The 15,881-nt window shown below is 43.8% G+C and overlaps 1 protein-coding gene across 5 annotated transcripts in view; it reads left to right on the forward strand.

Moving 5' to 3' along the window:
• The window catches only part of TRPM6 (transient receptor potential cation channel subfamily M member 6), a 91,825-nt gene extending 78,168 nt beyond the window's left edge, over window positions 1–13,657 (forward strand). For all 5 annotated transcript variants that reach the window (XM_083576459.1, XM_083576458.1, XM_083576456.1 and 2 more), the window contains 3 exons: window positions 3,035–3,086; window positions 11,729–11,835; window positions 13,257–13,657. In XM_083576459.1, coding sequence (XP_083432585.1) covers window positions 3,035–3,086; window positions 11,729–11,835; window positions 13,257–13,393 — 296 coding nt within the window. In that variant the 3' untranslated portion in view covers window positions 13,394–13,657. The remainder of the gene's footprint in view (window positions 1–3,034; window positions 3,087–11,728; window positions 11,836–13,256) is intronic.
• Window positions 13,658–15,881: the final 2,224 nt, after the last annotated feature.

Raw genomic sequence — 15,881 nt, forward strand, 5'->3', positions numbered from 1 at the left:
TAAGTTCACCTGCCCAATGCATCACTGCCCTTGTGGGAAAACAACACTTCCAAAAAGACAAATGAGTTGTATCGACAGAAGGAGTAAGCACATTCACACCTATGAAGACCACGCTCTCTTCTGTCCTTCTCACACAAAAAAGCCAGGCCTGAAGTGAACTAAGTTCTGCTCAGAGTAAACCTGTTGAAGTTGATGGACCTACATAGGTCTATTCTGTGAGTGACACTGGGTACAACCCTCACATGGAAGAAGCATTGGGACAAGAAGCATTGGGGGGGGGGTTAGCAAATGGGCACAAAACGGGCCCTACATAAAACAGAAGGGTCCATTCCACAGGCCCACCCCACACTAAACACCCAGTGCAGACCCAGGCACAGAAGTGAACAGGGACGCTTCTGTTCAAACAGCAGCTTCACACGCAAATCAGATCTTACACAAATACAGGCGCTGGATTGGGACTAGGGTGTTTTAAGGGAAATAGTAGACAGTTTTGAAAAGATGAACAACCACCTATAAAGCAGTAGCAATATAATTGTCTGTTATTGTGTCAAAGGAAATGTGTACTGGAAGATAAAGGTTTAATTTATTTACAGTGTGCAAAAGGCCTGAATTACACCGAGACACATTTTTCAAACAAAATAAACCTTCCAGTCCCCTAACCTCATTTATTGTTATCTTCACATTCAAAATTTAAGAGTCAAGTGATTTAAAACTGCTGTGTGGGTGGCTTCTTTTGAAAGCTTAAGTGCATGTGAAGGTCTTTGCACAGAGCCATGGAAGACTTGTGGGAAGTCAATAAAAGATAACAACAAACTCTGACATATTCAGTTCAGCTTTCAGAAAAGGTTTGGATTTCAATATTCTGATATTCTTAAAATTCATATTCAGGCCATGGTGCTCCAAGCATCCCTTTGTCCATAGCACAATATAGTTGCATGCTCCTAAAAGCATAATAAGCAATTAATGTGCTATTCAGAGAGAGAAAATCACGGCTGCCTTGGTCAGTGGGGATGGGGTGCAGAATGATGTGGTTTTCTGCATGGCTCTGTAGTATTACATATTGTAACCTGCTCTGGGACTGGCTGGTGAAGGTGGGTAATAAGTTTAAGATTAATATATGTATTTCAAAGAATTGCAGACTGCTTAACCCCAGCAGAGACAGATTTAGGGGAGCACGACCAGTTCGGCTGCACTGGGCGCGGAACGTGGAGAGCACTGCTGTGGATGCCACAACTATGATTTACAGCAGAGTGCGAGGGGTGGAGGGGTGCCAAATTTTGGCATTGCACAGGACACTGCTGAAATTTGGGACCCCAAGATCTGCCTCTGTTCCTAGTAATCTCTAAGAAGTGTACAGGGGACCCAACACAATAATAGTAAAAATGAGTTAAAACTATTGTTATGTATTCAGTGGTCTGTGTTTTTGCCTGAGCTTGAGTCTGGACTATGGATTCTCAGCTCCTGTGTTCTGATTCACTACATGATGTCCAATCACAGAACATTTCAGGATTTGGGTCTCTGCCATTGGCCCTTGAACTCTGAGTCGTGATTCACAGCTTGGAAGTTTAGACAGCCAATCATGTTGGGAGTGGGAGTGGCCTAGCCTTTCAGGAATGTATATAAGCAGTTGCTTTGCCCCTGTTTCCCAGTTATGTAGTTCAAGAAAGGTTCTTGCTGTTATCACTGTGTCTTGCCTCATGGGAACCCACTTAACTATAATATCAGAATTCAATTAAAAAGCCTGCTGGAGGAGGAGGAGGAAGAAGTATTCAGTAAGCACCAGACATTCAACAGTGATGGGACCTCTCTGATCTCAACTAGAAGGAAGTTCCACAAAATGGGAACCACAGTAGAATGCACAGAGCTCCATGTGGCTATGAGCTGTGCCGCTGAATTCTTGGAAAATCTGAATCTCAGCAAGAGAAGCACCGCTGGACACAAATGTCAGCCATTAAGTGGGAATTTCACTTCTGCACCTCTCCTCAATTTTACCTACACCCAATTTTAATTTATGCCATCACAATCTAGGAAGGTTGGAATTTAGGCAGATTGTGAAGTAGGCCCAGTGAAAAATGTTGTCACTGGCTTCTTAGATAAGCCTAGTCTTGTACTGGAGATTCTATAGATATGTGTATATATTGATATTAATATCCATATCTATCTATCTATCTATCTATCTATCTATCTATCTATCTACCTATCTATCTATCTATCTATCTATCTATCTATCTATCTATCATCTATCTATCTATCTCCATCTGATAACAACACAGCTGCAAAATATTCATATGCACAGATGGGTTTGTAAGGAACCAGGTACAGCACTTAATATACACAAATGTAATTATTTTTATCCAGGATGGCAAAGTTGAATTAATCAATAGGCTAAGTTTGAGCACACAAGATCCCCCCAACCCCGATCCAATAGCTGAGGTCTGTGCATGGAGATCCAAGAGCACATGTGCAGCTCTGCACTCAGCTAGACAGCTGCAAATAAAATGTTTTAAAGTGTGTTTTAAGTGCAGTGTACAATGTGACACTAGACGGGTGGCAGAACTAGACACTAGACAGAAAATTCAATGTAGTTTTAAAAACACTTTTTAAAAAAGCATTTTCAAAACAGTTTTTATATGTGTGTAGATTCCACCTCTGTCTCTATAGAGACTGGTCTATTTCTTTCAGTATCATAGAAGTCTCAATGCACACCAAAGGGCATCTCTTGTACTCGATTTTTCCTGACATTGATATATAGTTCTTGCTCACATATATTTCAGGTGTCCATTTGGATCTACAAAACACTTTAGACTGATGTTGTTGTTGTGGTAGTGGTGCATTAAAATTGAAAAAAGAATAAAAATTATCTTCAAAAATGAAATGAGCATGCAACATTTGTTGTAATGTTGTTTTTTCAGTTTCTGCCCTATAAAGTGGAAGATTAGATAGCTGTAAAATGATTGCATAGGCTACAGTCTCAAAAATGATTTTTTAAAATGCAGTTTCCTTCTAATATACTTGATAAATTTGACTTCTACAGGGGTTGGAGAGAATCTTACAGACCCATCCGTTATTAAACCTGAAGACAAGCAGTGAGTATCTGGCGTCACTTTATCATACCAAATGTGACATCTTTCATGTGATTCAATTAATATTCCATATTAGCTGTGATGTGCATATGCATATTTGTCACACTGCTGACAGGGGCACTATTTGTGTTTTTGCTATCATTGCAGTTAAATGCTTGTATATTTCTAATGGACCGAATAGAATACTGTGGTGGCCACTGGACAAACTTCATATAATGCCAGATGCAGATGCTTATCTACTGGAAAACATTGGCTACAGGCTGGGCGCATGTAGTATTTATATTGAATTATCAGACCTGGTTTTCCAGTTCTATTGCAAATACAGTTGAAAGTGCTAATTTTAATATACAGTGTCTTGGAGGATCACTTAGGCCTTGCTTACCTTAGAATGCTTTCACGTATATCTTCCTGAACTGAATGACAGTGCAAGACAGATTTGAAAAGTTGAATGTGGAGCTATAAGCTCCAGGAGTCATGGACACCTTTTGTTTTGAAACTAGGTATTGAATGTCTTCACATTCATGGGTCAGGCTTGCCAAAACAGGACCCCAAAACTCTTAGAATGGTGAAACTGAGAATAGTTCCAAGAACGAAGTGGTGTCTAATCTGAGCTTCCATGACACTAGTTTAAAGGAATTATTTGTTGAGCAACTCCAGGTTATTGCCCCAAATTGTTTCTAGACTGACAAAAATGGGACAATCTTGCCTCAGGCTGACTAAGAAACGTCAGCTAGACTTGCTTGCCAAGGGCTGCATTGGCTGGCTGGGCTTCCCCCTGTGTGGGTGGGCAGGGGGCACAGCACAGCCCTGTGAACCCTCAGTGTCCCACCCCGCCCAGTAGCGGCAGAGAGGCTTGGGCAGGCACAGTGGGTTTTCTTTACCCTCTGTGCCCAGCCCCTGGTCCTGCCTGGGGCATGTGTGTACGCACCCCCCCCCAGGTGCCAGTGAAGGATGCAACGCCATTGGTGTTTTGGAAATCTACTTGTGTGACTGACTAGCCTGACATAAGGACATAGAAGCAACCAGTGCTTAGTTTTGCAAAGAAAATATATTCATGTTTAAATATCCTTGGAAGTCATGTCTTCTGCCATTATGTGTGCAGGATGCCATGGGTTATTCAGCTGCAAAAGGAGGGCTCTCTGTACATTCTCAGGGCAATCTCTGTATGAAACTATCCCTGATTCAAAACAATAATGGCTTTGCTCCATGTTCTGTGCTTAGGTATTCTGCCATTCCTCCTATACTCTCTGCTCCACACACCCTTCTTCTCTGTAAGAATGCTTTCCTGGTAGTAATTTTCCATATAAGGGTTGAAGTGATTGCCCAAAGCATCAGTTAAGAAAAGCATTTGGGTAATTACACTTAAGTAAATCCATGGAGAGGAGTAATCATGTCAATCCCCTCTGCTTCTAAAAATTCAGTCGGAGATGCTAGTTTCTTTAATGCACGGTGTCTCTGAAAGTTTACAATCAGTCTGGGACTTGTCCCACAATATTTTATCTGGGGAAAAGTTCTAGTTGCAAAAGGACTCTCTAGGTTGTGCCCAAATCTTTGGTCAGAGAATTCAAAAGCTTGCATATCCCTATATTAGCAAAATATATAGTTTTGAACCTTAAATACCTTGTAACTCTTTGTCCTGTTTTGCTTGTTTGCAAAATTCTCTGTCTCTGGAGACAGTGCTTATATGCGGCGAAGGCAAGGGAGAATTTGCTTTCCCCCTTTGCTGTTTTAACATATAGAAATAAAATGCAGCGACTATGGGCAGCATTTTTTGTACATCCTCTTATATGAGATCTAGAGGGTTAATTACGTTCTCAAGAATAATGGTGGGTAAGTAATACTGCTATTTAATGAGCATTGATCCTAGCCTAGGTGCCAATTTGCAGAAATATATTAAGCGGGCATGCAAATAAATGCAATGTATTGCTCTGTGTTGTTTTTTATTGTGGTTATTGTAATTCTGGATGTTGCACAGAATCACTATTACTGTATTCTGGCAACTATCTGAAATCTTCAGTCGCCAGCACTTTACTTACCTAAGAAATGTCTGTCCAGTTTGTGTGTAGCTAAATCAAACAGATGAGACACTTTGTTTATCCTGGGAGAGCATTTTTAAATACAGTGCAATTCATCTGTAGTCTTCCCTTTTCTAAATAAGTATAGAATGAATTTCGTGGTTATGCTTTCTTAGACTTGAGAGTAAGAAGGGTAACTGTGCAGCATAACATGTGCTGATGTTTTGTACTACAAGTTCAGGCCCATATCTCTCACAACAGATGGTTCTACTAGAGAGGGGTTTCATTGTTGTTTCATGTAGGAGACATTTTCTTCAGCTCCATTCCAAACTACATGGTCCAGACCACACAAATACATACTGGTTGATAGCAGGTCCTGTTGATTTATGTGAATAAATTGAGTCATATGCTGCAACAGAAGAAAACAAAATACATTTCAGAGCAAATAATGCTAGCAGTACCAGGCAGTGTGTGGCATATTCTCAAGATCAAGGGACGTGGGTGGCCCTGTGCACTGAGCCTCTTGGGCTTGCCAGTCAGAAAGTTGATGGTTCAAATCCATGTGAAGGGGTGAGCTCTTGTTGCTCTCTCCCAGCTCCTGCCAACCTAGCAGTTTGAAAGCTTACCAGTGCAAGTAGATAAATAGGTACTGATGCAATGGGAAGGTAAATGGTGTTTCCGTGCGCTCTGGCACTCATTACAGTGTTCCATTGCACCAGAAGCAGTTTAGTCATGCTGGCCACATGACCTGGAAAGCTGTCTGTGGACAAACACCGGCTCCCTTGGCCTGAAAGCGAGATGAGCACCAAAACCCCATAGTCACCTTTGACTGAACTTAACCATCTAGGGGTCCTTTACCTTTCCTTTACCTTATTCTCAAGATCAGCCTTAGGTCTTATTAGTTAGGTTAGTTCTCATTTTTATTCAGGAAACAAGAAATATGTAATCACAAACTAATGTGTGCTTGTAATGTACATTTTCCATGTAATATGCATAATCCGAGGGTGGTTTTCATAAAAATCATAGCCCTGAGTAACTGCTAGGTTGTCACACTACTGAATTTTCTAGATTTTGTTGGAGAACTGCTATTTCTCAATGAAGCAGAGCAGAGGCCTTGAGTTTCACTCAGCGTGGGGGGGGCTGTTGTGCATGTGTGATGTCACACATGCAGCGTGCATATGTGATGTCATGCGCATTGTGATGTTGCGCAACTGTCACAGACCACCTCAGTGCTGGTTTGGTGTATCTCGATGCTACGTGGCCCAGGGCAGCCTCCAGCCAGGCTGTGCCAGGCCGTGTGGCATCCCCCCCCCCCCGCGGGGCAGGACAACCTCCAGCCAGGCCGCACGGCATCTCCCAAGGAGGCAGAGGACAGCAGACTAAAGTAGGAGGGAGGGGAAGGGCAGGCAAGGAAGGGCTCAGCCTCCTTTGTCCCTCCATTGCTTAGCCCTATCCCAACAGACCCTGGGGGGCTGAAGATGCCTCATCCCTGTAGAGTTGGCATCTATGAAACAGAAAGAAGGTACATTGCAGACCCACTCACCTTGGCTGGATTGGTCCAGGATTCAAATGGTTAGATGCAGCAGTAGAGCAAGCCAGATGCAGCAGTAGAGCAAGCCAATCGGTCGTCTGGGGTGGGGCCAGCCAGGGCAGGACATTCCACAGGGCCTCCCAGGAGTCTGCCTGCTTCCTCCCACTCAGCCGCCCTACAGCTGGGGGGAGGTGGCGAATGGACCGTTTGGGCAGCGCGGGGCCTGCGGGCACCCAAGCCACCACATCACTCCCAGGAGAGGAGCAGAATTGTATTTACAGCAGCAATAAAATAAGACCTGGTGCAATTTGGCAAAAAATGGAACCCAACCTTCTGGATGCCTAAAAAACTGAAATGTTTACAGGACTCTTAAGAATATCATGGATCCATTCAAAATTATAGTTTGTACAGGGCTTTTTTTTCAGCTGGAACTCGCTGGATCTCAGTTTCAGCACCTCTCAGGTTGGCACTGTTGCCATTGTAAGAGAACAAGGAAGGCGTTCAGGATGAGCTCCAGCACCTCTTTTTCTAGAAAAATAGCACAGAATTTGTACCTTAGGGCCCATTCCACTGTCTTGTTTGGTGTTCAGAAGCAGCAGGTGTTTTTGAAGTAAACCTATAAGCAGGGCCAGTTTGCAGGAGGGGTTGCAGGGGGGCATTTGGCCTGGTGCACAACCTCCAAGTGGACCTCAGATTTAGTCCCTTCTTAATTTTGGGGGTATTTGATTCTTCTCTCAACTTGTTTCTACCTGCAGCAGACCAAAATGTGACACCCACTCTCAGCCTAGAGCTGTAAACTTAAGCAAATGAGAGGTATGATTTGGTAAAAGACGTTGGTTCTCTTTTTTTTGCTCGCAGATATTTTGTCATATTTAATTACATCTCACTTCTTTGGTGTGTGGCGCTATTTTGTTTTGTGTTCCTTCATTTTAATTTTTTTATTCTGCCTAAAGCTGGAAGTGGCCTAGGTCTCTCTGGACCACTGAAACTGGGTGTCCTTGATCATTGTTCTTGCTGGCCAGGGCTGGGAGCAGCACACAGGCACTCAAAGGCTTGGCCAGTATTCTCTGTAAAATGGACTGCAAACACACACACACACACACACACACACACACACACACACACACACACAGCATGCCCCAGAACCTTTTGCAATTTGCAGTGTTTCTGAAATGCAGAAAATTCAAAAAGCGCCATAGACAGTAGAGTCTGCAGCGAAATAAGCACTCCAGCATAAGTGTGCGATGAGATAACATTCTTTTTATTGCTAAAAGAGATATAGCATAAAATAAATATCTAAATATAACAGTTTTATACTTTTCATTCCCCCCCTCCTATTTATAGTTAACCCTATGTTGTAAGCATCCCAGGGTGGGATACAGAAGCACTCAGTTGAAAAGAAAAAACCAAACAGAATATGCATAAGAAAAGATAAAAACCAACAAATTTGGTAATAAATATACACAACGTCCCATGCTACCATTTTAAAAAAGCCAGTCACAGGACTGGAACCATTCCTTAGCCATATTCCTAATGAGCCTGGCATGGTTTCCATTTTAATATGACTTTGATATCTCCGCCAATAGTGGGTTTTTCTTCTTCACACTCAAGTGTCACAGAAGAGTAGTACTGCCTGCATTTCATCCTGAGCTTTGGGTTTTCTTCTTTACAAATTTTTGCTTGGAAGTGTTTATTTCACTCATTTTCCAAAAATATTTTTCACCCAGAACCAGTGTTCCACTTAAAAGCTGTGAAACTGCAGGAATAAACCCAATATAGATTGAAATTCCAGCACGTTGTTCTGTTGGAATGGGAGGCACTTCCAAAACCTCAGGAAGCGGAATTCCTTCATTTGTTAATATAGAATGAAGATTCCACGAAATGGAAATAAGTACACATGTACCCGCTGCCAACTCCATCATTGCTCCAACTGAAAAGAACGTAGCAATGAAATTGTCGTGTTTTCCTGGCTCAAAGATGTTATATAGCGCAAAGGCCATACAAAGAACGGTCATCACATTGGCAACTGAGGCCAAATGCATCAAGTCCTGGGCCATGATGATTTCAGCTGGTAGGGACACTTCATCGTTTAACGGTATGCATATAATGTTAGTTTTCTTCATTGTAATTCTTCGCACGGAACAGGTGCCCCAGATCCCAATGCCCACAATGCCCTGTTGGTTGCTGCCCATGATGTTCTCTCCCTGCCACACTCTCTATTCAAGCTTGGCAGATGTGGAACAGATGCTCATTAGGCAGCCCATAACAGCCAGGACAAAGGCACCTAGTTGCACGCAGGACACCCTGCACAACAGCCATACTGGGAAGGAGCCACAATGCACCTAGGGTGGAACTTCTGCTTTGGAGAAAAACACAGACAAAAGATAACCGTTAGATACTTAGGTGCAGTATCATATGGACATCTCCTAAAATTTGAGCAAATAGTGATGTGCAGCTAAAACAATGCCATCATTCTAGGACAAATTCTGCATTTCCCATCTTGAGACATAGGAATGGTAAAGTCTGCTGTACCTGCAATCGTAAGTGCCAGGAATCAGATTTTCCCAGGGGTGAAGAAATTGCACAACCGCACAACCCCTTTTGTTCTATGGACCCCCTCCATGCAGATAATTTGGGCTCTTGCCTTATCCACTCCTCTGCATTTCTCTGCTCCCCTCCCTTCCCTCTCCATTGTTAAAATGTCAGGCATGATCCCACCAAAGTTATGCATTTTACTCTTGAAAGAAAGTTTGGTCCAACAGACCAATACAGCTACTGTTCAGGAAAGAATCCTTCTGACTTTAGTCCTCATTCTCTCTCTCTCTCTCTCTCTCTCTCTCTCTCTCTCTCTCTCTCTCTCTCCACACACACACACACACACACACACACACACACACACTGTGAAAAGCCTACCAAGTGGCTCTCAGACAGGGCAAAAGAAAATTTTAAAATGTCAATTTGTTCCTATCTGAGAAAACACCGCTGTGTTGGTGGGGAACTGAGGAGCGCTGCATATATGCACCTACGTGAAATCAGTTCCTCAAGCAGTCTTTTTTCCAGGGCAAGGGCTTTTTTCAGGTCTTTCTCTTCCAGTGTCTGACCTAAGAGAAGACCTGAGAAGAGGGAAGCTGGTCTGAGCTGGTCACTGGAGCAACTGCTCCTTAGAGTTCTGAGGCAGTTTAGAATGCAGCTTGCTTTGAACGCTCGGAACAACACAATCATAACTCCAGGGTACTGGTCGTTTGGAACATTTGGCAACTGCTTGGAGGCAGTATGCATTCGAATACCAGTGTGATTCTATAACTTTTAAAAGATACTTTTTTGTTAGATGTAAGCTTATGCAAAGATTGGATGCAAAATGTGGAACTAAACACCACAGCTGCCAGTTCCAAAGGAATGAGCAAGCAAGATTTGAAATAAACAAATACACAAATAAACAAATATTTAGTTGTTTCCATTGGGTTTGAACACCACTTTGAATTACAGCAACTTTATTCAGTAGTACTGGTGGATCTGACTAGTCCAGTATACCTTTTCTAAAAATGAAAAGCTTTATAAAAACTCTATGGGGACAGGCGGGTATTATCTCCATATTACAGTCTGGCAGAGGTGTGGAGACATCTCGTACCGTGAAATATTTCTTGCTTAAGTTAGGGCCACTTTGTAAATTCACGATGATGAGGATCTTTGAATCAGAGGTTTCCCAGCTCATTGGTTGCTTTCCTGGTCACCCAAATATCAACTCTCCCTACAGTCACTGTGTTGGTTCCCAGGTAGATGACTCTCTTGAGATTCGCTGATTTTCATGTGCTATGGACTCATAATATTTGTTTGTAGATTTATCAGTCTTCTACAGAGGCGTTTTCTGAACATACTCGTAGGCATTCCTTCCCTTAAAAAATGTGGGACTGAAAATATCCAGCAATCCCAATCTTGTTGCAAACGTGGCTGGTGTTAGGTGGTGCTTATTTCCCAACTAAAGTTGTGTGTGCTTTGCTGTGGCTGCCTTGGAAGGAAAGCCCCCTCATTCTGCAACAAGGACAGAATAAAGCAGAGGCAGAACAAGCTAATAGGGTGCCTGGGGCGGCACGTGTGCCCTGTGTCCAAAGACAGGGCCAGCTGCCTGCTGGGACAGGGCTAGCCAGGGCAGGATGCTCCGCGGTGCCTCCGAGGAGTCTGCCTGCCTCCTTCCACTCAGCTGGGGGGGAGGCAGCAGGTGGACTGTTTGGGGCAGTGCGGAGCCTGTGGGCACCCAAGCCACCGTGTCATTCCCAGGAGAGACGTGTGGCTTGGGTGTGCTGCAGGCCCTGCAGTGAGTGCTGCCCAGCATTTTGTCACCCCCCTCAGTGGTGACACCCGAGGCGACCTGCCCCCACCACACACCCTTCCTCCGCCCTGGTTTAATGGTGGGAAAGCCTGCCAATAAAAGCAGCCGGCCTGGGAGATCTGAGCCAGACATGACGGGCGGCAACCTGTAACTGGGTAAGCAGCCATTATATATCTATATACGGGTGGGGAACCTGTGACCCCCCAGATGTTAAAGGTAAAGGACCCCTGACCATTAGGTCCAGTCGTGACCGACTCTGGGGTTGCGGCACTCATCTCGCTTTATTGGCCGAGGGAGCCGGCGTACAGCTTCCAGGTCATGTGGCCAGCATGACTAAGCCGCTTCTGGCGAACCAGAGCAGCGCACGGAAACGCCGTTTACCTTCCTGCCAGAGCGGTGCGGTACCTATTTATCTACTTGCACTTTGACATGCTTTCAAACTTCTAGGTTGGCAGGAGCAGGGGCTCACTCCGTCGCGGGGATTCGAACCGCCGACCTTCTGATCGGCAAGTCCTAGGCTCTGTGGTTTAACTCACAGCGCCACCCACGTCCCCCCCAGATGTTGCTGGACTCCAATTCCCATCTCCCCATCCAGCAAAGCTAATCCTAGGGATGCCAGAATTTGCAATCTAGCAGCATCTGGGGAGTCAAGCCTCTCATTTTGAAGCTTTTTAATTTAAACAAACTGCTATCATACCACTGCTTTGCTTTGCAGTATTTTGGGAGATAAAAACACTGGCTAAAAATTCATTTGTACTGTTGTTTCTTCCAGATCTAGAGGGATGGTATTTGGACCAGCAAACCTTGGAGAAGAAGCAATCAAAAACTTCATTTCAAAGCATTGCTGCAACTCTTGTTGTAGGAAACTCAGACTTCCTGGTAAGCAATAGAAAAGTTCTGCATTTTGCTAGCTCTAGGCACCGTGAAGTCGTGGGTGGTGGAGCCAAAGCATGGTGAAATTGCAATAAACACAGCACAACCACTTTGGATTTAAACAGGCCATGACTTCATTGATTAGACGTGTCAACAAGTTATGGTGTAGGCACTGAGTGTGAATCCTGGATCAACCAACCCATCTGCTGGTTGATTATTTTGCAAGGTTAACCAAGGTTACATCTCGCCCTGTGATACACACCAAATCAGGGCAACACAGGCCGATATCACCATGGTGGAGCTATGGTGGCCATTACAGAAACAGTCTGGAGAACAGCTGTCTCTGAGTCTAGGATGGATGGCGAATTATGCTCATCTGTTGCCTAAATTCTAGCCTCTTCCTAGCTTCTGATCTCCTAGTTCTCAGACCCTGTGCCTGCAAACACTTTTCATATGCTTGGAGATGGGAAAAGGCAAAAATAATGGCTGTGATTGCACTTCCATATGCTCACTATGGCCTGCTTGACATGTCACATTAAAACATAGTTTATTTTAAAGTTGTCTCTTAAGGCAGTGTGCACCAAGCTTGAGCCTGCTGCTCAAAAGCTCCCAACTCCCTCTGCTCCTTCCTAGCACTTTGTCCTGCAGGGAGGGAACAAACTAGAGGCTGACTTCACATTATGTGTGAACCAGCAGGCAGTTGTTTTGGCCAAACAAACCACAGTCAGAAAGTCAAGGTTTGTTCTCAGCTTCCAATCGGGTTTGCTTGGGAGAAACTGGGTTTTTGTCTAAAAGAGGAAGGTATAGAGATGCAGTAATTGCTTAGCAAGATGGGGCAACTAACCAAAGAACTCAGCTCACTTTTTATCTTTGTGATCACTGAGCATAATCCATAAACATCTGTTGATTTTTATACAAGATGACATTTTTTAACGATTGCAAACAAATGTCAAATACTTCTTGAACAGATACCACAGGGTATCTTATAAATCTATGTTCATAAGGATTTTACAAATTATTTTTTTCTTAAGCTGGTCCATCAGCCATTACCCCATTTTTTTGCTACCCACAACTTGGTCAGCCCAACTCTCCGCTCGTCTCTATTGCCCTTCTGAATCTTCTACCTCTTATTCTGTTTCTTGGGCGCATCAGGAGTTCACAATAAAGCCCATTCCTGATGAGGGGTCAGTTTGAGCCCAGGCACACAGCAGAAGGCACAGAAGGTTTAAAAGCAGAAAAGTTGTTATGTTTGCTGAGTGATTCGCTTCCCTTTCACTTCTTTGAAACCAGGACTTGTGTAGGGGGACTTGGGAAAGACAATAATATAAACGTGGTTTCTTTCCTGTTCTCTACCATGTAATGGATCGATTTAACACTTTGTATATGCTAAGGAATTATGATCAGAGTTTTCACTGTTTTCTCCACAGATCTGAAAAGGAACGACTACACACCCGGGAGGTTCAATCCAGCTTTTGAAGCCGAAACGGAAGCAATGGCAGCAGCAGGAGATGAGGCTCTTAACAATAGCGATGATGAGCCTTTGGAATATTGCACTCGATTGTGATGTAAGGGCTTGGCAGGCAGGGCCTTGCCTTTTGAGCATCTGAATGATGCCCATTATTGAATTTGCCTCGAGGGACAAACAATAGGTGCTCAGATATGCCCATTGTCCATACATTTACACGCCAAGGAAATGAAAGCCATTTACATGCATGCCAGTGTGTGAACAAATATCCTATTGAAAATGGAACCTCTTTAGATACTGACTTCAGGGCACTTCTGTTTATAGATTGTGCCAAAATTATCCATTAAAGTCAATGGAATTGTTGAGATTTATTCAATTTATTTATGCTTTAGAAATGTTGCTGATAATAACAGTTTGGAGGAGAATGATGAGAAAATGAGTGGAAGAGATTTGAAAAATGGAAATTTCCCTGGAAGGAACTGCTTGATTTTCTCTCCCCTCCCCTCCCCTCCCCAACTGAGAACTTTTATTTCTGGTGGAAACACTGCAAATCCCAAAAGCCAGGCAGGTTCCCCCAGCTGTCTAACTTCTACTGCACACACACAGAGATTTTGTGAGCACTACCTTGTGCTTGAGTACTGTAAAGTAGTAGCTACAAAACTATGGATATCTTTGAGGGAAGATATCTTAATATCTTACATTTCCCACCAGAAATTCCCATGGTCCGGAATTTCTCATCTACTTTCTATGCTATGCCTATGAATCCCTTGTTAGGATGACCTCTTCTGCAAATGGTTTGATCTCCTTCCTCTGAATATTTCTCAAGCAGGGCTGTGCTTACCAGGTGCTTTCTTCCTCCAACATATTATAAGGACACAAACACTTTCTCTTTGGGATGGAGCTTCACTTGAATGGGACAGAATGAATAAGGGAGCTGGAAATGAAAAGCTGAGCTGGAAAGGATGCAGTACCGGCACCCCCCCCCTCTCTCTCTCTCTCTCTCTCTCTCTCTCTCTCTCTCTCTCTCTCTCACACACACACACACACACACACACACACACACGCAGTACCGGCACCTATTTTTCTAGAAAAAAAGCACTGGTCACTGTCAAGTGTGGAAGCAATAATATTGTGTTGCAGAATACAAGCCAATTTCTCTATATTCTTCACAATACAAATTGCACTTCACTTTAAAGGAAGAATGAGGATGACCACAAACTTGGTAGCGATACAGCAAGTAAATCTCATAGAAGAGAGTTACTGTCTTAGAGATTTATTATCTTAGGTTTCTGCATCACAGCTGCTTTTTGTAGAATGCTTCCACAACTCACGATTTAAGATGTACAGTGGTACCTCGGGTTACAGACGCTTCAGGTTACATATGCTTCAGGTTACAGACTCCGCTAACCCAGAAATATTACCTCAGGTTAAGAACTTTGCTTCAGGATGAGAACAGAAATCGCTTTGCGGTGATGCGGTGGCAGTGGGAGGCCCCATTAGCTAAAGTGGTGCTTCAGGTTAAGAACAGTTTCAGGTTAAGAACGGACCTCCGGAATGAATTAAGTACTTAACCCGAGGTACCACTGTATCAATACTCTGAAACAGAGTGTAATCACCCACAATCCACACATTGAGGCAAAGACAATCAGATATGCAGCTGAATCTTGCTTCAGTACTGATGAGGAGACAACACCCTACACATTACCGGTGGGCAGTAGGCTAACTTAGATGGCCCAGGGCTGGTGGCCCCCAGTTTCTGGCTCCTGAGACAAACCTCAGCCTGTCCCTGCAGGGCCAGCCAATGCAGTTTCTCATTGGGTATAATAGTAGTAGAGAAGGTTTTCTGCCAAAATTCTCACTGTGTTGCAACCAGTGCTACATTGCGCCCCAGGAAAGCCTATCTGCACCCCAAAAAATATGTAGAAAAAAATGAAAAGCACAAAACTTGAAAGCGCCAAATTTATTTTAAATTGCAACAATTTTTGATTATTGTTCTCAAATCCAAAAGAAAATGTTTTGGCAGAGGTGGATTTAGGGCAGTGCAATCAGTTCCAACTCACTGGGTGGCAAGTCTAGGGGGCGCTGCAGAACATTACAACTATGATATAGTGAATTGAGCAGAACAGAAGGCCAGAGGCAGGAGTGGGCACTGGCGGACGAAGGGGGCGGGGGGAGTGGTCTGCCCTGGGTGCCATCCCTGGTGGGGTGCCATCGCAGCCGCTGCCCCACGATGTACGTCAACCACGCCCCTGTCTGTTCTCCGCTCCCGGTGCCAGAACATGTAGCTCCGCCACTGGGAGTGGGGGCTTAATTTTGGCCTTGCACAGAACACTGCTGAATTTGAAAGACCAGAGAACACCCCTGCTTTTAGCACACAAATTGTTTCAAATAATCTTGTGAATATGATGTTAAAACTTACCGTAAGTCTCCTAAAATTTTCAATTTGTGGCACATCAAAATCTCACTTTGTGTGCCTTTTCCTTTGCAAATTTTGTCATCAATTCCTTCAGGTCAAGTGCTGATGCCTGGGCATGTTCAACTGTTATAGTTGCCAAGTCTCTATCAGTTTGAGCTTTGAGAAACTCTG

This window comes from Podarcis filfolensis (genome assembly GCF_964270895.1).
Source record: "Podarcis filfolensis genome assembly, chromosome: 11".
Taxonomy (NCBI): domain Eukaryota; kingdom Metazoa; phylum Chordata; class Lepidosauria; order Squamata; family Lacertidae; genus Podarcis; species Podarcis filfolensis.